General features: G+C 31.9%; 1 protein-coding gene across 7 annotated transcripts in view; it reads left to right on the forward strand.

Moving 5' to 3' along the window:
- LOC125071293 (tight junction protein ZO-2-like) overlaps positions 1–22809 on the forward strand; it is a 114723-nt gene that overhangs the window by 25301 nt on the left and 66613 nt on the right. For all 7 annotated transcript variants that reach the window (XR_007119912.1, XM_047681471.1, XM_047681472.1 and 4 more), the window contains exon 2: positions 5683–5734. Coding sequence is in view for 6 of the 7 variants with exons in the window: in XM_047681471.1 (XP_047537427.1) it covers positions 5683–5734 (52 nt within the window). In the remaining variant the exon portion in view is untranslated. The remainder of the gene's footprint in view (positions 1–5682; positions 5735–22809) is intronic.

Here is a 22809-nt window from a genome sequence, read left to right on the forward strand (position 1 = left end):
TATCGTGATACTTGAGTAGTTTTGTTCCTCATTCTCGTTTAATAATGCCTTAATACTTTGTTTGCTCATTGCTTATTCTTAAGTTGTATGTATTTAGAAAATAATATATGTATTTATTTCTTAATTTTGTTTCTTCTTGTCGTTGAGTACAACCAGAGGATACTACTAAAATCTTCGAACTCATACTGGGTCGTTTAGCGGAGTGTGTCACACCACTGCGGCAGACGTTTTAAATAAATTTATTTGCTTCTATATCACATTCGTTTTGTTTTATTTTGTTATATAAAAAATTAAATATAATAAATAAATTAGAAAAAAATAAAGAAAATCTACTGATTCTAAAATACATTTAAGTTTCGTATCAGTTTCTCAAATCGGCGGCGCACCACCACATTACTGTTTAGCGGTAGGATATAATACCTACCCAGACGAGCCTGCACAAAGCACTACTACCAAGTGATAAAATACTATTAATTATTTTATGTTTGCTTTTAATTTACTTTACTTTGAAATAAGGACAATCGTTAAATGTCGAGATAGCGACCGAAATTGATTAATTCAAACGTTTCATGTAAATCGATGCAGTTTTTGTAAAGTAGCCTTGGGTTTCGCTTGCAATCATGTTATCTAGACTTTCGATTACAGATTGCAAATTAAATTTGTTCTTTTTAGTTTTCATAATAAACTGCTATTATTAAATTAACAAATAACGAAATACCACTCACTGATTCACGAAATCTCAGAAACTACAACACCTACAAACAAGAAATTTGGTAGGTAGGTTGTTTCGAGAGTGTAGACATCTACTAAGAACGGATGTTACGTAACTCCATCACTAAGGGGGTAAAAGGGGTCTTGAATTTGGTGTTTCATAAATTTCGCGCGGATGAAGTCGCAGGTTCAGCTACTTGTATTATATTCTCTTCGAAAAGATTTCGAAGTAAGTAAAGAAATTTACCTATATATACAGATATATATTTAATTTTTATAAAATAAGTAATATTTAATTTGGTTTGTTTGGTATTTAATGATTCTCGAACTTCAGGGCGGATTCTACGGACGCATAAAATATTATTTAAATTCGATTATGTCATGTAATAAACACATTAGGTTGTGTACGTTAATAATAACATTTGTTTTAATAATGTTTGTAATTGGTATATTGATGAGTATTATAAAAAAAAAAATAATGAGGTGTTACACCTGGTTGGAACGAAATTGCTTTCGTTATAAGATTATCTATTAAATAAAAGGCAGTAAAATAAATGTGTTACTAAGAATCCCGTGTGTATGAAAACAATAACAAGAGTTTAAATAAAACCGTATATACGAGAAAGAGATAGAAAGAGTTTCAAAGCTCTATAAAAAAAAGTAAAAAGAAAGGTTAATTTCCCTTACGTGACGATATCTGCCAGTTAACTCTACCGTAAGCCGCGTAAAACAACTTCGTCCCAAAAATCAATTTATGTTTACATTCGTGCTTTTTGTATTGTTTCATAATATTAATATTATGGAACGAAATAAGGCTTACTTATTGTGTTCTTGTAATATGAACTTAAACGGGTAATTCAGTTTTGTTCGTTTCCTACGTATTTTACGAGCCATTGTGCAATATTTGCAGCCATTTGACTTGTGTCGAGCTTGAAATGTGAATTAATTCTTTGTAAATTATTGTTATTACAAAACCAATAACGTAATAAAAAAGATAATTTTAATTATATGAAATATGTATATATGTTGTCATATAGGCCTCATATTAACAGTTAAAGGGTAAGTTGACACATATAGCCTATTCCAATGGAAATAGGAAAAAAGATAAACAAATCTTAGATTTACGTATTTCATGCGATTTGCTAATAACTCAGCTATATTTTGCTTTGAGAGTTTATGATTAATATATATTTATTTCTAATACAACACTATTACACTTACTTACTTATTTCACCTTTAATTTTAGTTCCAAAATTCCGATAGTGGTTTCGTCGACATTCGAAACGCCATTTTTTCGCAAATCCATAGTGAATATCATAGATTAATCAAGCTCTCAACCAATCATATCGCGTCAATTTGCTGTGAAATGTTGTTTATTTGACTTTTTTCTTGTTATGGTTGGAATAGAGTATATGTATCTATACGTACTTTGATAATTAAATAAATCCAAGGCGCGAATTCTATCGAATCGATCGAAGGTAATCGAAACGATATCGTCACCGTTCCACCGTTTTCCTATTCCGCTAACACAACGATACAATTGCAGTTCGGTCGAAGTTGGATCGTAATATAACCGGGATTGTATCAAAACCGCTTTATGTTAATAGAATTGGCCCCCAGTTTATTGTCAGTCGCTGCTAGATTTCGCTGCAGCAAATCTTTTTATACCGTTCAACCGATATCCATACCGATTGCAATGGCAATTGGGCCATCTGGTGATAAGTGATCGCCATTGACCATAGATCAAATCACCAATGCGCCAGTAACCTTGGACAAATATAAAATGTTTGTCCCTTGTCTCTGTTGTTACACTAGCTCACTCACCCTTCAAACTGAAAAACAACAATAATAACATCTCTTACTGTTTAGCGGTAGATAGACAGTAAGAGATGTTATGATGTACAAATATGATGTACAAAGCCCTACCACTACGTTTATATTATAATCTAAACTTATGTTATACATGCGAAAGTAACTCTGTCTGTCTATCTATTGCTTAACCACAGAATCAAATTTGATGATATTTGGTAGGAAGCAAGCTTGAACTCGAAGGAAGGACATAAGCTACTTTTTGTGTCTAATACTTAAGTGCAACCCTTACAATATACGATAAATCCCTAAAACGCTAGCGATGCCGCGGGTGACAACTAATTAGAAATACAAACGATTTTGTTTTTTCATACAAACAGTGTGCAATAAATACTTACTATACTATAAATACAGATTAAATTGAACCCCTTCAAATTACATTTTAACAGCTTTTTGGGCGCAAAAACTATGAATCTCTTTTAATATATTTTTTCCTAAATGTTTCAGTTGTGCTAAATTGAGTTTTTTTCACTGAGATCTAAAAGCGAGTTCAGACAGATAGTTACTTTCGAATTTATTACATTAGTATGGATAATAGATATTATATACAGTCATATTAGCTTTACTCATGAAAAGAACTGCAATGCATAAAATCTTGAAACGGTCAGTGATTTTAAAAAAGCGCGATATTTTTGACTTATTATTAATATATTAAGTATTAAAAAAATTTAAGTGCATTATATAAAAACTAGTTTCGATGTTTATATTTATAATTGCCTTCTTTTAAAAGCGCATTTTACTTTAAAAATATTAAGTAATTAAAATAAAAAGAACACTTATAAAATTACTGATTCATAATATACCTAAATGTTTCTCACAAAATTCGTTAATCTGTAATATACAGATTTACAAACCAAAAGCCTTGTAACACTTCAAGTTTCCGTTTAAATCTTACGAAAACAGGTTCATTGTCCTTCCTACTTATCTCTAGACTTTTATAACTCGGAAGATATTGCGTAATCACTTTTACTTGAATTTTAATAAATTGTTACACCGTGAGTCCTCGTTTCATTTACCAACGGTCATACGCGAACCTCTGATATATGGAGTTAACATAATATTTTAATAACATAATATGTAATTTATGTAATTTAATTCAAAGCCGAGATGGCCCAGTGGTTAGAACGCGTACATCTTAACCGATGATTTCGGGTTCAAACCCAGGCAGGCACCACTGAAATTTCATGTGCTTAATTTGTGTTTATAATTCATCTCGTGCTCGGCGGTGAAGGAAAACATCGTGAGGAAACCTGCATGTGTCTAATTTCAACGAAATTCAGCCACATGTGTATTCCGCCAACCCGCATTGGAGCAGCGTGGTGGAATATGCTCCAAACCTTCTCCTCAAAGGGAGAGGAGGCCTTTATCCCAGCAGTGGGACATTTACGGGCTGCTTATGTTATGTTTTATGTATGTAATTTATTAAGCTATTCTTAATAAAAATGTTTTCTTTTCGTATTCCTTTACATCACCTAATTTCTTTATTTAAATATAGTCTTTGTTATGAACTTTTTGTACCCGGTTGCGTTTACCGTCTTATGCACCGGTCGGATTGCGTTTGAGGATCGTTCTAATATTAGGTAACTGTGGCCCCTTCCGGGTTGCTTCTCACCTAAAGGAGGTGAGAAACTCGACTCGGTGTTGAGATTACACCATGACGTTGGTGCACGAGACAGAGCGACGCCGCTTGCCCGATTACTGTCCTTCTCTCAACTGTTGGAAATGATGCAGAAGGCCCTACTTCACTCAGAAGGTATTACGAGGGTATTTGGAGTGTATTTTGGCACTCTGGTCATAACGCTAAACGCGAGGTAGGCTCGGGACGTCGAATTCGAATCCTACCAATCCTACCATGCTATTTTCTTTAAAACTATGCCCCTAATCATGCTACTGGTCACTATAGCGAGTTACTAGTAGCATGATTTGGGCCTATTCTCCCGTTTCATGGGTGATTATGCCAAAGGGTAGCTCACATGATTGCACTTTGCGAAAAAAGTACCAGGCGACCTGTATGGTAAAACCGTCTTGTCAGTCATTCACCGTGTTCAGAAAGCGCTATCGATCATGCCCAAGGTGAACAATAAAGTGCTTACTACTAGCCTGCATACTACATATATAAGCTAGCCATGAGATTAATTTACTTATTTCCAAAATAGTACAAAATAGTACATTGTACATTGCAAAACATTAAAATGACAAAGGGCTGATTTCGATATATATAAATCTCTGTATCCGTATTCAACTGTACTGACACACTGGCTGTTATGCAACAAAGAAAATACAGATAATGGTATAATTGGTCACAGACAATATTTCCTCGTCTATGCACGACAGAATTCATACGCGACTCACGTAACTGTCAATGCTACGACCGATTAGTTACGATTTGCCTTACTAAGAAATCGTTGTACAATGTATAAAGCCTTTATTTTGAACTTTTGGTTTCTAGAGGCTTTTGCTTGTATAGAAACTACTTTCTTCTGCTCCGGTCAGAGTGTTATGTAATATGGCCTATAAATTACGTAAAACCATAAAATATTATAGAATTATATTTAAAACAAGATATTTAGTAAAAATATAATTAAATATACTTCATTTTTAATTATTTTATATATTTAAAAAAATACGAGAATACTTTGTTATAAAGTATATCATATAAGTGTATCATAACTTAACCAATTCAATTCGTAATGCACATAAACCTTTTTAATTATGATCGCCTGGTACTTATCAAATTTATAGCCTCGTTATCTTTATTGAATACTATTGAATAGTTGTAGTAAATACAGTTTAATTTCATTGTCCCCGGTCCCCTTATGTACAACGAATGTTCCAATTTACCTTTACAATGTTATTTTAATCGAATCTATACACAAAGCAATTCGAGGTTTAAACTAAGTCTCCACGATATCAAATGCATAATTATTATTGACAATGTAGTACAATTTCCCGTTTAATTTTGTTCTAACTAGAATTATATTTAATCATTATAAACTTGATGACATAATCATTAATCACATTTTAATTTCAATATAAATGCTTACTGGCTGTTTAAAAACAATTTTTTGAATGGCAATTTTAATTTCCGTTTTTTTTTTGCAGGTTATAACGGAAATACCAAAGAAAACATGGTGATGAACCTTAATTTAAATAGGTATGTATTCCTTTTTGTTGTATATTTTATTAATATAAGTTGTTAATAACTCGTTATTTATTATATAGTTATGTACTATATGTATGTACTGTGTACTTTTAAAATATATACGTTGCAAATTCCCTGAACTATTTAAGTCGTTTGTCCTTTTACATTTTATTACTAATATATAATAAACTTTTAAAAATATTAAACTGATGTAGTTATTATGATAAGTATGAAGCTTATTTCATTTGCCTTATAGATAATACGAATAATGGTAACATGGCATTTACGATAAATAGGTAAATCTAACAGATAAAAATGCTAAGCAACTTAAAACCTAATTAGTGTTAAAATAATTAAAAATCCTTGATGTGACCAATAAAATACGAATAATTAAAGTAAGTTTTAAGAGTTAATATAATAATTATACAGTCGAAAAAAATAAATGGGTAGTCTGTCAGGTCACCGGCTTTTGCCTAATCCAAATATGTAAAAATAAAGACAAATTTAAATATAATTATTTTATAATCAAACGTAAATATTTTTAAGACTTAAACTTCAGCAGAATATAATTCAATTATGTCATACCTGGATTAAGGTCACTCTGTTATTGAATAAAGTTACGTCATAGCGTTCTATTGTAATTTCCGAACGATTGTTTTGTCCCCCACATTGTCATTTATCTTATTTGATGTATACCATTTGTTGTTTTACCAGGTAATATACAAATTATTGGTATATATATAACACAGCGACTATGTTAACATATTAAGACATATTACGAAAAACATACCAAAGTTTTATACCGATCGGATTTTTACGTGAATTCGAAAAATACATGATAAATGATCATGACGTTTTATTACGCTTATTTTTAAATTACGTCTCGGAAACTTTACAGTGGTCATACAATGAAGACTGTTTTTATTTGAAACGACTTGGTCGTGATAATTTTCCAGTGATTTTATTTCCTACTCACTTCAAAGAAAAGCGCCACTTGTCTAAACTTAGCGCCAAATAAAAGCAATAAATCCGTCTGAGTTAACAAAAAAAAAACATCTTCGAGTCACAAGTATAAGGTCGGAGAATGGATTCGCTGTGCTAAATGACGAATGCTAAATGTCTGAGTAACAGTATTTAATCTTTAAAATATTTTCTATATACGAGCCCCGTTATCGTCGCATAGGTAAACGAATCCATCTTTAAAAAAAGCAATTTTTTTTTTTAAATCAATAATAAATAAAACTTTTATATATTAATGTTTTTGATAGAATTAGCGACACTAATGCTACAAAGTCCATAGTCCATACATCCTTCCTGAGGAATAGTGTTCGTTTATATGATAAAACTTTCCGTGTACCCGGTGATATTCCATCGGAGAGAACGTAATGCCGGTCTTTTATTTATTAACTGGAGTTCAAACAGATTTCCAAACAAAAAAAGCGGCCAAGTGCGAGTCGGACTTGCCCATGAAGAGTTCCGTAGTAGCAAGTAACAAGGTTTATATTTATGAAATTATATGTTTTTTTTTATATTTGAGTTGATTGAGTAAAAGGTAAATTGCGGCGGACGTATTAAAAAACAAACTACTACTTGTGTAAAATGTCATTTTGTTAAACTGTGCGTTGTATGTCAATCAGTCATTTTTTTTAAAATAGATTTTTTAGCTAAGTTATCTAATATGGGCTGCCGGGTCATGATATAGTTGCGTTTTATTTATTGCATCATCACCACAGTTAGCGGGTTGTTAGGTGGTCATATTACTCAGAGATACGCTGCTGCCCGTTCTCCGGTAAATATTCCACTGTGACGACTTCCACTCCCACGAGATGTGATGGAGTGGTGATATTCGTCGCCGTCACCACACGGCCCTTTACAAGGTGGGCTGACGATCTGGTGAGGATCGAAGGAAGCCAATAGATACGGGTAGCGCAAAACTAAAAAGGCAGTTGTGCTGATCTTTGGGGAAGACCATTGTCCAGCAGTTGACGTCTTCTGGTAGAAATGATGATAATAATAAATATATAACATTGAAAAAATAAGACTCATTACTCGACAAAATACTATATAAGACAAAAATCACGGGGAAGTCGAATTCCTAGATTTTGGCGCTCATACTGCAGCTATATATTACCTTAAGTCCGTCACGGGTTGGACTCTGGAAAACGCTTAATTAATTTTATATATCCAAACTCTATTTTAAAATAAGAGATTTCATTCTGTACAATAAATACCTTATCTTGAAATTAAAGCGCTTTAAGTACAGAGTAAATAGTTATGCAACTAAGAATACATTTTTAAGACAAATATCGAGAACCTTAGTGTTGTGTTGTAATGACTGCATCTTATAATCACCGCGTAATGACATCACACATCAAGGTTCTCTAGGCATCTGTGTTAATTTGCAATAATAATTAATTACAAATACTTATTACACATATATATTAATTAAAACTCGATATTTTAAAATGATTTGAAGAAATAACAAAGATCATTTGAAATAAATAAAGATTATTATTTGTTACATCATTAACTAAAACCATAAATTTGCTATGAAAAATATTTAAAAAAAAAAGATTACACCACATAAAAAACACCTCATGTGTCTAAGCTGATTTTTAAGCTACCACTACACTACTCCTATTGTGGGTGGTTAGTGACACGTGTATACAGAATTGAAATCAAGACATACTGGTTTCTTACGACGTCAACGCTGAGTACGAGATGAATTATGAACATTGCGTGAAAATTCAGAGGAGCTTTTGAACCCGCTTTCTTCAGTTAGTACTGTGAAAGCATACAGTTTTTCAGTCATAGTCAAAATCTAACTATTATTGAAGTCACAGAGAAAGAAATCAAAGGTTAGTTTTCTATGTTGTCTTGGGTCTGGGTGTCTGTGGTAGCGTCGTTACTTCTGATTTCCATAACACGAGTGCTTTAGCTACTTACATTGGGATCAGAGTAATGTATGTGATGTTGTCCAATATTTATTTATTTATTATTTATTTATTTATTTCTCTTATAAGCACGTATAAACGTATATGAATCCTAAAATTCTAATTTTCTTACAAATTAAACTACGGCATCGGTTCGGTGGTAGATTCCATTGGAAAAATCGGCAGTAGAATATAACTAACATTCCTCCTAAAACCTTCCCTCAGTAAGTACCTATAGTAAGTCAAATTAAATTATTTAAAGGCTACAAGTGTGTTAAGACTCGGGACTAACTACGATATAACTACGAGTGTTCCCGAAAACTGTTTTCAATTTAAATCTAATTAAAAGTTTTGAACTGTATAGCTATCTTCTTTGATGTAACGCAATTTGCTTGAACTTTCTTATACGCAATATATCTGCTGTCTATGGTTTATTTTCTTTTATATATTGGAAGGCAAACGTGAAAATGTAACACTTTTTTTTAAATAAAATAAGTAGGCGGACGGTTAAATGTACCACCTGATGATATGCTGATCACCATAGACATTGACACCGTTAAAAATACTAACCATTTCTTGCAAAACTAATGCGCCTCCATCTTTGTGGACTAAAATGTTATGTCTTTTGCGCCTGTACTTACACTGGCTCATTCACCCTTTAAGCCAGAACACAACAGTACTGATTATTGATATTCGCCGAAAGATTATATAATAAGTGGGTACCTCGCCAGACGGGGAGCCCTTAAGTCTTTACCGAATGAATATAATTTAACTATGGAAGATATATAAAATTAAATTAAAAGTTGTGTACTTAATCAGTTATTATTGAATAAAATTTAGTATCAGAATTAAATTTCTCAAACACGCTAATATTTGGTTCCCGGTAATATATAGCAGGATCTCGACGTTATAAATATAGAGAGCTAACATTTTTGGAACATTTTGTGTTCAGTAGTTTTGGATTACGACTGTACGGTATTAAAAGTTATAATCATAAAATAATTCTATAATTGCTAAATATATTTAGGTCGAGTTTAACAGACAGTCTGCCCCTTTGCCCTGACTAAAACATAGACTCTCCCATGACACGTATCAATCATTGTAATAGCCGAATAAAGCCCTTAAAAGCGATATTTAATCGTATTAAATTACCTAGCGATTGCACTCTATACAACTGTATGAAAGTGACCCTGTATCGTGGAGCAGCTGTTTTTGTATACAACTCCAGCGCTGAACATCGCTTTTTACACTATTATTAAATATTTACTATGATTTTAAAACTAATTTATATAATATATTATTTTATTACACAATACAATTTTATACATTTTATATTAATGAAATTGGAATACATTAAGAGGTATGTATAAAATATTTAAGTACGTATATGTATGTCTTAATTAAAAGAAACACAAAATGTTTAAATTATAATAAATAAATGCCACACAAAAGACAGTATTATTCAGCACTGTACTTTTTTTTTTTTTTTTAGTTTATCGAGGAGGAAATGCATTTACGCATGCCGCCCGGTCGGGGGACCGGGACGGGTATGTGGGACTCAACCGGGGCCTAAGGCCCCGTGCCAGGGCATTCGACTTGCCCTGTCCTACCCACTAAAACCTCCTCGGGTTTCCACCGCGCCGCATAATGGTGGGGCTACGGGAACGCCATGGCTTACCACCGCGGCCCCGCCTGCGGCGGCCACCGTGAGGCGGCCAAATAAATGAATGCGCGCCTAAAGGCGTGCTTTCCTCCGCTGCCTCCGTCCCGTTAACGTGACGGACTCCCCCGAGTCCGCCACTGGAGGCAGGGCGCCAGGGGCTGACGCCCTGCGGCGGATAGGATGACTGGCTCCGCCGCTGACCACCGGTGCACGACCACACCTCCGACGCTCATAACGAGCCCCCCCCTTCTTACCAACGAGGCCGCTCACACAGTCCACTCCGCTGGTCGGAGAAGTACCAGGAGCGACCCCGCGGCATTCCTCCGCGTCAGTCTTAGCCGTGGCCAGCGAGCAAGCTCAAGCCGGCCCCGTTGCCCAGGGTACGCCATGAGGAGGCGACTGACATGTACCCCGTACAGCACTGTACTAAAAAAATACTTAATTACTAGGTATTCATTTTTTTATCAATTTAGAAGCTATTTAATATATTATTGGATTTTTTGTTGAAAGTTTAGCATTTTCTGTCTTGGTGACATTAGTGTCTATGTTTACTAAACTCCAGAAAACAGCTCCTCAATTATTAAAATTAATTATGGTCGGCCTTAATAATAGAAAGGATAATATGTAATATTTTGAGTACTACTAACTTAACTTTAATAAATTAACTGTTAATTTGACACAGTGGCATATTAGTTTTAACGAAAAAAAAAATGTATAAAGAAAAAATAAAGTCTACGGTTAACTTATATTTACTATGTAGTATTTTACTCATACAATATCTTTATAAATATCCTTTATGAAGGAGAGATAGAAATTGTTTTAAGCATTAATATTTTTATTATAATTCTTTGTATTTAAGATATCAATTTTTATAGGCTCTATTTTATTGTCTACAAAATGATGTGTCACTATTGGTCTAGAATAAATAGAAAGGACTAAAAATATCGCTATCTCTATCTCACTTGTGTAAAAAATTGTCTCAAGAATATGTGTAAAAAATTTAGCGCTGGTGTTGTAAATTCACCACCAGCCGTGCCATTCGGTTGGCGGTGAATTCCCTATGACGGTATTTCCCTTGTGCCTACAATTTAACTGGGTAACCTTCAATACAAAGTATTGCAGTAGAAAAACTGATTGGTAAACTATTCACCTAATCAGCTACTAATACTACTTCGTAAGTGTAATCATTTATATTATTTATTTCATAAATTGTATGCTTGGTTTTATTATTTACTGGTTGTTTAATTATTGTTTCAAAAAATATATCGGCTTGGAACTAATGGTTTTAAAGTAAACACCACCTGTTTTATTTACATATACGAGTGTGGGTTTCACTCTTAAAGTAATTTTCATTAATTACTAAATTTATTTAAATACATATATGTCCATTGAATTTTTATAGTGAAAGTTCAAGAAAATGTATTTGTCGCCTTTTTTATAGAAGAATTGAGGAAAAGATTTTTTCGAATCCTATGTAATATTATTGAATATTTTTAGGTGTAAAGTAATTGAAAGTAAAATTAAAACAAAGAAATAATTAGAAAAGAACAAAGCTTGAAAGTCTGTCTCGTCACCCGTTTAATAAATAAGCAGTGCTTTTAAAGCGCTTGAAGGGATTACTATCTGATCTCACTGCAGTCGCACGTGCGCTGATGTTGATAAAACAAATGCAATCAGATAGCACAAAGGCTCTGATGTACATACAATATTGGCCTTTAGTCCCTGGAGGGAAAGACTAAATTCGTATGATATGTTTTACATCATTAAAGCTTAAAACGTCAGTGTATGAAGTTTAAGTCATAATTATTTTTACTGTTATGTTATGAGGTGTTTTTCCTTAGCTTTACTATAGTAAAATTAACACATACATAAAAGTTTTAATAATAATAATCATACGTTATGTGCACACTATTAAATTTTTAGTTTAGCCTTCTATTACCGGACAACAAATCGCCTTAATGAAGACTATCCCATGATTATTTATATACTTAGACTGTAAAAGGGAGAACACAAATTCACGCACGTTCACGCACACTAGTACAGTAGCATGACGTTTGGCAAATGTCAAGTTTAGCAGGCACATTAAGGTAATAAAGTTAGCTTATGTCAGTTATTTTGTAGTGCGATACTATCTAGATATAAAAATATAAAAAAAAATAAAAATCTATATCTGTATATAAATAATGTAAGGGCTACCTACCCCCATGTGATCGTCATCCCATCATATTTTGCTTTTTCTTTTTTCACAACTTTATAAATTTTTCACTGGTATGTGTTTCCTGATCATAATCTGGACATATTTGTGGCAATTTAGAATTAGATGTGATTACGGTCAAGCATCAAGGTCGATAAGCGTATTACTAATAAAATAAAATTATTTATGTAAGTTTTATGGAATTTTGTTCCATATGGACGTATTTACGGAAAACCTGACACAGTATCGACTCAATTAATTCCACCTTCATGTCTTGTGGATTCTATCCCTAAGTGTGTTCTTTTTAAAACTGATAACGCAAAGGTAAACAGCAAACGCAAGGTACGATTCGAAATTTCTGATATATTTTCTATTTTTAAGTTTTACGGTATTGGCTTATGCGATTTATTTTGTTCTTTCTTGAGTAGTCTTCTAATATTTTTGGTGTCAGGAATTTGGGTAAATTGCATTTCCACTTCTGAACCTTTGAAAATGTATCTTATGTATAGAAAAAATCTCCATTTATAATTCAAACCATCAAAAAATTTGCCGATAAGTATCTTCATCTCTCCATTTTTCTACAGAACATTAACAAAACAATCTTTCTTTTTGAACAATCACTTCCAAAATACATAAAGAAAAACGTCATGGTATTAAAAATAAAATACCTATAAAATGCTTAAGCAGGATATTAGTTGAAATGTCGTATCCTCTATACCAGGAAGTGGCTCTTCAGATTGAGTGGTTGAATCGGGCACGTGTTTAATATTATGATCAAGATTATCCAATCAAATAACGCAATGCATTGCAACGAAATAAAGAACATAATTACTTTAAATATATCAAAAAAAGTTCCGTGGATATACTTATTTTTTATATTGACCGAATATACATTGAAAATAGCTACTGTATAAAGATCACGTGGATTAAATAGTAGCTTTACTATGTTGAATCACAATTCTGATTTTCAGGGCAATACTGAACCAGTCCCCCTGCCACTAGTGAAGGTAACAAGGGAGTTATATCTACGCTTTTTCTTTACACTAATGTCAATTGCAAACTATATATACATATATATAGTTTGTCTGTAGTAGCAGTATATAAGTAATATAAAAAAAAAGTATATCCACCGATCATTACATTTAAAGTAATTATGTGCTTTATTTCGTTTCAATGTATTGTCTATAGAACTTATAAAAATTTTGTATCTGGCTTCAGCATATTTCTTCGCAGCGCATTTAATTATTTTACATCGATTTCAACAACGGATACATCAACTAAAATCCTATCATTGCTAGTGGAAAGAATTCCAATATGTCTATGGTGAGTCAACTCTGTGATACTTATATCTCTTTTCCTAAATAATATACTGTATATAGGTTTTCCAAATATGGACCATCATCGATGGGTCTTTATTTGCTTAATTCCTTATATTTCATCGAGTGGTGGTAGTGGTGGTGATGAATGAAAACATTGTGAGCTCACTAACTTGATGAAACCTTAGACACGTGTAGTTATAGAACATTAGTCGACGGCCTTTAACTATTTGTAATGAAAAATAATCTTGCGACAGTTTAGACAAAGGTTCTAATAATTGTGTTTTTTTTTTAATTTGTCGACGGTATTAAATAGTTCAGTTTAACATTTTTATATTTGATCATTTTAATCATCTGCTACGTAAATAAGCTATATAATATGGATATGGAGAGAAAATAATAGAATGGAACTTATTACTCAGCATTTAACCCTCGAGCTTTTACGCTGAATACATAATTCGATTTTCAAACCTAGATAGGCTACCTATTGCGAAAGTAGGTCAAACAGACGTCCTAAATTCGTGAATGTCACTTGAGCAAAGTAAACGAGATTGAAGTCTAAACACCACGAAGTTTTAATACTGAAATAGGTGACTCATAAAGTCATAGATATAAGAGCTAATCTTGTATGTCATATTTAAATTATAGAATTGCAGCTCTAAAAAAGGTTTCTATGTAGCATGATTCTCAATTCATTTGTATAATAAACTGCAGTATACCGCAAGATTCAGAATAGTTTTATTATATAACGAGCTCTCATGCGGCTGTCAGTATCGCAATGCGACTTAATAATCTTCATGAGAGCTGAAGAGAAAAAAATAATTGGTCCATTTAATTTAGTCTAACAATTTTATCACCGTCAACTCAAACAAATACTGATCGAGAAGTTTCTATATTTTTACCAATAAAGCCGATATTTGATTTTAATATAATTACTAATTTTAAAATTCGAAAAGCTTTGTGGTTGGTACCAAATTACCAATTCCGTGGTTTTTATAGGAATCGATTCCTATAAAAAATGTTGTATTTAATATCGATTATGTTTATTCGATTTAAAAAATAAATACTTTATTAAAATCATTTAAATATTATTTTGAATTTCATAGAATACAATAAAATACTTACGAACTAACTAATGTATGTAAGAAATATAAAAAAAAATTATTGACACTAATATGAAATGTCTTCAACTATAGTTATTATTATAATTATTATGCCTAATAATTACAAAAAAATGTGTGATCTGATGGATGGAAATCAAAGATTGGAGGATCCTTTAAGATATAGTGGTATATTTTATTACTTATAAAAACTTTATTCTTAATTAATCTAAAAAAAAGTAGAAACGGGTCAATTACAATTCCATCATGAAATCAGGTCAACAGTTCAAACTTTATGTAAATAAATCATTTTCCAGAGTTAACCTTCTGAAACATGGAGTACACTCATAACTATATAAATATAACTTTTCAGTCATGGATTCTTTGGCAGTCGTCCGAAATGGCGCCCAGTCGACGCGAGCGTCGTGACGCGTCAGTCCGCGCTGACTGATGCATTCGAAATTAATAACATTCGAAATGGAAATTCGAATTTCGAATAAATTTTAAATTAAGAAGCGTCAGTGATGTGTCTGAATATTTATTAATATGATTAAAATTATTAAAAAAATACTAGTGACAAAATCGTAAAGAAGTGTTTATTTCGGTGTGTAATTTCGTGTGTAATTTTTTTTTATTGTGGTATAATTAACATCAATAAAAAATATTTCTTAGGTATAAATTAAAATTAATGTATGATTTAAAATGCTTGATATTCAATTTCTTAATGGTTATGGAATGTAAAGTAATACCCAAAATGGAAATACTTACGGGCTATATTTAGATAAATTCCATCGAACTCAGTGAAGGATGCAAAATATTAAATTCGCAGACGGGTCTAATTAGAAATGCACATCATTTAATTGTTGGTTCCTGTAAACAGTGTTTTATAAAACTTGAGCATTTTTACAACATGTACACACATGGTTACGACATATTGCTTTCGAAAAGAAACAAACCTCTGGATGATGTTTCTTATAAAACTAAATTACAATATTAATAGTTACAACGTTATTAATAGTTGAATAATAAGGAATGTGACTTATACAAACTATATACAAACTTTTTTACAATTAACATGTTTTTTTTAAACACGTGACAGATATTAAAATTTTACTAAGGTACACATTACAAGTATATTATAATATGTTATTATTGTAAAAAATATATAATTTTTTATTTATTTTCAAATTCAGTCTAGATAAAGAAATCTGCAATTTATATAAGTTTATAATCTAATAGATTTTTGAACAATGTGCTAACCTTACCGGGGGCAGAGCAGAGTTAATTATAGCTGATATGTGTGTCATATACATTAAACTCCATTTTTTAGCGTAAACGAGTTGTTTAATCTAGATAAATTTTATGATAATGATATAATGATCAAATAGTTTGTCTTGTTTGTAGCTTTAGTGACTAATTATAGGATATTTTATACAGAATTATTATTTAAAATTTGTAGATCTTATATTGGTATTTTTTACGGACTGTTGAAGCAAAATGATATCTAAACCTATTTATCGACTGTTTAATTATTTAGTAATTTAAATATCTTGCATCGAACAAATTCTCATTTGAAATTTGCAAGAAATCATTACTAAAAATTAACAACACCATACAGCACTAAAATTATATTTAACGGTCAAATAAAAAACATATATAAACAGTAAAAAGCACAGAATAAATAAAATGTTTAAATTGAGAACAGTGTAAACTATAAATAGAATCAGAAACAGTGCTAGCATGTAATTATCTCAAAAATCCGTATCCAATTTTTTAAAAGCATTGAAAATAATTTTCATCCAGACATTACCCATTTCGTAATCTCATTACAGATACTAGTCAGAATCTAATTTACTGAATGAATGTCACTCTGAGCGAATGGAACATGTTGCGAATGTCATTCATTTTCTGGCAGACTGCCAATAAACCTATAGACAATATCGAACTAAATCCTTGAATGCTAAGTTACAAAAAATATATTCGGCAATTTGCCTACATTTTTTTTCGAGTCAAATAAAAAACAGAACTCAGGGAAGATAATATCGTCTCCCGTATTATTACTCATTGAGTTCTTGTAGATATTTTCATTGATACTAAGCACTATTATTATTTCAAAGTCAGTTGTGTTTTGACCCTTTAACGGCTCCGTCAACCTTGGAGTCGCGACCCTTAGGGGTCGTCTTTAGGTTAAAAGGGTGCCCCAATCTGTCTCAAGGAAATAAGAACCATAAATAAATACTTTTATTGAATAAAATACCTACAATAAATTGTAATAAACCATTGATTGTGAAAACGAAGCTAAATAATTTTATTAAGATGTTGGTTTTTGTTTTGATATTATTTCTTATGATAAGAAAATTTAGAGGGCTCAAATGTTAATTATTATACGTTAGTCTTAAAATTACACCTTCATTTGTTAATAACGCATCTTCTCTTTGAAAACTATGTATCGTAAACATATTTGTAAATGGATTATATCAGTTATAACTTACATTGAACTGAAAGTTCTATTCCGAATAATTTAGTACCTACTAAACGAACAAAGTCATAAATATCTCTTCAAGATATTGGCCGATCAGAGTTACCTACTCATTGAACTGTCAATTGTTTAAGGAACCAATCAGTGTCCAGAAACTTATCGTAATTTGTTGGAATATAGGAAAATAAAGATTTATGTATTAGTCAAAGGCTTATTTTAGTGTTTGTATTGTTGCTTTGTTAGTATTAAAGTTCTGTGTATGCAATAAAAGAAAGAATTCAAGGACAAATATTACGTTTGTATATGAAACGTTTGAGTGATACGTATAACGTATAACCAAAAAAGGATTTACTTCTATCACTTGTACCGACTAATTGCGCTTAAAACTTGTGATTATAACTTTCTATTTTTAAAATAAATATATGTATCTACTTATAAGTATGTTTTTAACGGCTAAGCGGATTAACGAACGCATTCGAAAACAAATTTTAAGCCCGACTGTGCTGAGCTGTGTTCCCATTTAAATATATTCCTTAAAATTGAAATACTGTACGAAATAAATTAATCAGTCTAAGCTGTCAAGAGGCGCTACTTTATGGCCCCTTTCCCTTCACGTCTCAAAACAAAGTTATTAATTTGTTAAAGTTGCAGCGTCTAGCAGAACAATAACAGTAAATCTGTCAATGAAACTAAACTACTGGAGCTGCGAATCGAGAATACGAAGGCACTTTCTGTAGTTTGTTGTCGATACTGGAAAGTCAATTTATTTTGTTAACTTTTCATTGTTGAGTTTACTTAATGTCGTCATGTAAGCATACAAAGGGACTGTAGATTATAAAATTATAAATTATGGACACGTCTATATCTAGATATGTTTTTAAATAAAGATTCTTCTGATAGAGAAATTCTATAAATTAAATATAACAAAATTTTTAATGGGATTTACTTTTAAAAGAATTTTCGATTCTAATAGCTTTATTAAAAAAAATATATATAGAACAATTATTACTGTTTATGGGTCGAATTTTAAATGAAGATTGTATTCGTAAAACAAAACCCGCAATTATAGCTAAAACCTACTAGGTGACTAGGCCCTTTCCACTGAAACTAGATTATTTTATCCACAAGTGGCGAGCCAATAGTGGCTACTGTATTACGCCTCGTTGATAATTTAATTATAAGGAATTAAAATGAAACGTTACTTGAATAAAGTAAACTGGCCTTAAAATTTCAATCTCATTTTGATCAAAAGATTAAAATACGCAACAAGCTATATTCGGCCCACACATGTAACTTGTCAACGCGCTTATTATAGACCAGACTGTGTCTGAGTTCTATACTCATAGACATCTCGTATTTTTATATGTATATCGCATTAGGTCAAATGTTATATGGTAGGTAACATTAAAAAATAAATTAAAAATAGAACTTCGATGATGGGACGATGTAATTTTTTTTATATTATATAGGCTGGCGCGCAGTCTAGTGAGCCACGATGATAGTTGTGGCCACGTGAGTGATTTAAAGTGGTCATCGTCACGTCCAGACATTGGCACTTAAATAAATATTACCCTTCCCTTAAAAAAGCCAATGCGACACCATTCGTAGAAAATGAAATGTTATGTTCCTAGCTCACTTACCCTTCAAACCGGACCGAAACCAAACTAAGCTAAAGCAAACCAAACTATTTCTATTTGGCGGTAGAATATAATTATGATGAATGGGTGGTACCCCGTATTTACCTAGACGGATTTACACAAAATCAAGTTTTTTATCATAGCTACCAAACATTTTACACTCTACTTTGTTTCAAAATAAACAATGGCCATTTGGAATGATTAAACAAATCTTTTAATAATCTATTATAGTTATTTAAAGATTGCTAACGCGTTTAATCCTGTCATATGCAAAGATTACAGCTTCTTCAGCTCCATTAGTGTCTGTCTGCAGACGTTTAATGCGTTTGTCTTTCAACTTGACGTTAGACTACGTTTAGATTAGAATATAAGTTTCAAGTCTCAGTGGGACTTGGGATAATACGCTTTCGATGTGCAAGTAAGTCTAACGGTAGAAATTATTTATTTAGGTATATATGTTTATTTATTTATGCTCTTAATTGTAAACTTCTACACAAATCGAAAACGTAATATGAATACAAGAAATGCAATACAAAAGACGTCGTTTTCGTTCACTAGCGATTTCTTTCGAGACAACTTGTTTGTTGAAAGATCTTTATTACCATCAAATACACAGAAATAATAAATTAAAGTAAAGCATGTGTCGATCGTAAGCTATTATTACTACAAATTATTTTTTTCATTTAACGTATTTTAATGTATAGTGGGTAGTTTTTTATTATTCAGAACATATTAGTTTTAAATACACGGTACGGCTTTGTGCTTGCCTGTCTGGGTAGGTACCTCCCACCCTTCAGAACAACAATACTTAGATCTTTAGAACAATACTAAGTATTGTTGTGTTTCGCTTTGAAGGATAAGTGATTTAGTGTAACTACAAGCACAAGGGACATAACATCTTAGTTCCCAAGGTTAGTGGCGCATTGGCGATGTAAGGAATGTTTAATATTTCTTAAAACGCCATTGTTTATGGGCGATGGTGACCATTTAACATCAGGTAACCAATTAACTTTAAAAAATTTAACAAAAATTATTTTTTAAAAGCCAATAAGTTTTTATTGAATTAAATTAATACAATATTTAATGAACTAGGTTTAAAGTTACTAGGATCACATAACATCCAAGGAACATTTAAGTGTAAAAGTATCAAGGGATAGCAAGCAATCTGAAGTTTAGTTGGTGTGGCAAGTTTAACTTCGTTATTGGGACGAAGAACTTAGATCGATTAGTTTATATCTGTGTCACTGATCTAGTCTAGTTGCTATCTTATAATAGCTGATCCCAAGGTAATTAGGTCAGACTGATAATTTTGTTTCAGGTAGCAATTCACTATATATAAAGCTTATGTTTTTATGATGTGTCCCTGACTAATATCGATCATTTCCTAAGCAGAGACCGAAGATAGTTAAGGGCTAAGACCAATGGCTTTACGTGTTTTCCGAGACAAGACTGTGTTATCAGAGGTATCTCTCAACACCCCGGTCTATACTACTGAATATTTATTGATTAAAAAAAAACTATAATAACTTTTATTGATTGACGCGGGATTTCGGGACTATTAAACAATAAATCATGTTGCTAATTATAGTATTACACTGTATTCTTGGAATATACATGTAATCTCTATATATATATAATAAGATCGATTTTTTTTAAAACACACTCGACAAAAAAGATACTTAGTTTTTTGACTGGACATAAATGGTACATCCATTATATTTAGCGTGTTTCAGTGAAGGTTTTCGCTAAACACTATCTACAATATAGTTCAACGTGTAACGTAGCCACAACGCGTGACCGGCTTTGATAGTTCTTACTATAGGTATACCTATTAAATTGTCGTGAGCAACCAACATAAAGAACATAAAGATTTGAATTAAGGCAGGATAAAAAATTTAAATAAAGAACACACGGTCTTGTCTCTGGAGAACAAAAAAAATTAAAAAAAAAATTAAGCAACTAGTCCAACGAATTAACAACGATCAAAAATAATCAAAAAGGCTATAACACACTGACAACATAACATAGATTAACAGACTTTTTTTAATATTGAAAGTAGGTACGCTGAGTGTATTATATGAACCCAGCAATCGTGAGAACGTCAGCTTATGTTCCCAACGGTAAACACGGGCCGAATGTGCTAAGTGACTTCAAATATACCAGGGAAATGTACGTTTATTATTCATAACTTAGCGACCAGCCCTGGATTCACAGGGACGATGTAATGTGCGTTATACGTAAGGTGACCACACGTCATGTTTTGAGTGGGACAATAATGGGAATACAAATATTCGATCACTTTAAAAAATGCCTTAAAACGAAATCTAACATTTTGAAGATACTTAATAAATTATATATAAAATTATAATATATACTAACATTTATTGTCTTTTTAAATCACGGTATTACTTCTGCAAGCGGCCTAAAATCTTAAAAAAAATGTTAGGTTCATTATACCGTTATTTGTAGTAGAAATCACAAAATACATTTCACTTTAAACACAGTAAGGATAGTAAGGAATGGTTAATATCTCTGGGTGATTGTGAACACTTACCATCAGATGACCCATTCGCGTCTGCCTACCTCTTTTATAAAAAATAATGATGTCCAACTTTTTGCGTACTTGTGTACTTTTTCCTAACCGTATAGAAAAGTTTGTATTGAAAAGAGAATACAAAGAAAAAAATGTTCCAATGTTTTTTTGGGCGACGAATTTTCACAGGCATACGCAGAACAACTCACGAACGTTTCATCTCAATTCGGACGAATAGTAAACCATTGGAAATGCAACGCTTAGAGGACACACAAAGTTTAAGATCTTATTCTACCACGCTACTCCAATGCTGGTTGGTGGATACATATGTGGCACAAATTAAGCAACGGTTAAGATGTACGTGTTCTAACCACTGGGCCATCTCGGCTCTCGATATAATGGTTATCCTTTATAAATAAATAAATACATAATATTATATAAATATATAAATTTTATAAAGGTCAAACGTGTAGTGTTTTCGACATTAGATTGTATTGATCGTGTATCGAAGGGTGATTTAACTCACGAACTCGTTTTATTTCATTGCCGTCCAGACAAAGTGAGATCTTTCATTTATTTTTATCCTAATCAATGTTAATCGAACATCGCTCTCTGTCTCTCTTGAACGTTTAAGACATCACTATCGATAAAATGTTCCTGTGTGCAACAGACGAAAACAGCACCCGACCTTTATATACAATAAATATGGTGCCAGTCCGTTTGTATATAATATCAAAATTATATTAACTTAACATGACTTATTAATATAACAGACACGTAAGGATATATGGCGAAATATCACGTGATCCATATACTTTCGCTTATGCTATATTGAGCTGGTATTGTAAAAGCCTTATAGATTTATATAAATAACAATGAGAATATCAATCATATCAATTTTCATGGTTGAATGGTATAATGTTTGATGTGTTCTAGCGCCATCTAGTGTCGAGATACAATAAAGTGAATAGTATAAAAACTTCTATTCAATCATCTTCCTCCGATTCTCCATGAAAAAAATATGTGTGCCAACTTTCATGGTGATCAGTCAAACGGTGTCAAAGTCTATTAATCTCGAACCGATAACCAACATCCATTTTTAGAGTTCCGTACTGTAAGAACTTAGTCTTAACTCGGAAATAAAATAATATTTATTTTCTTATATAATATGGTAAGAATTTTAAATATAGTGTTTAATTTGACTATCAATAAGTAAGTGTAATACTTCTATA

Source organism: Vanessa atalanta, chromosome 19 (assembly GCF_905147765.1).
Source record: "Vanessa atalanta chromosome 19, ilVanAtal1.2, whole genome shotgun sequence".
NCBI lineage: Eukaryota > Metazoa > Arthropoda > Insecta > Lepidoptera > Nymphalidae > Vanessa > Vanessa atalanta.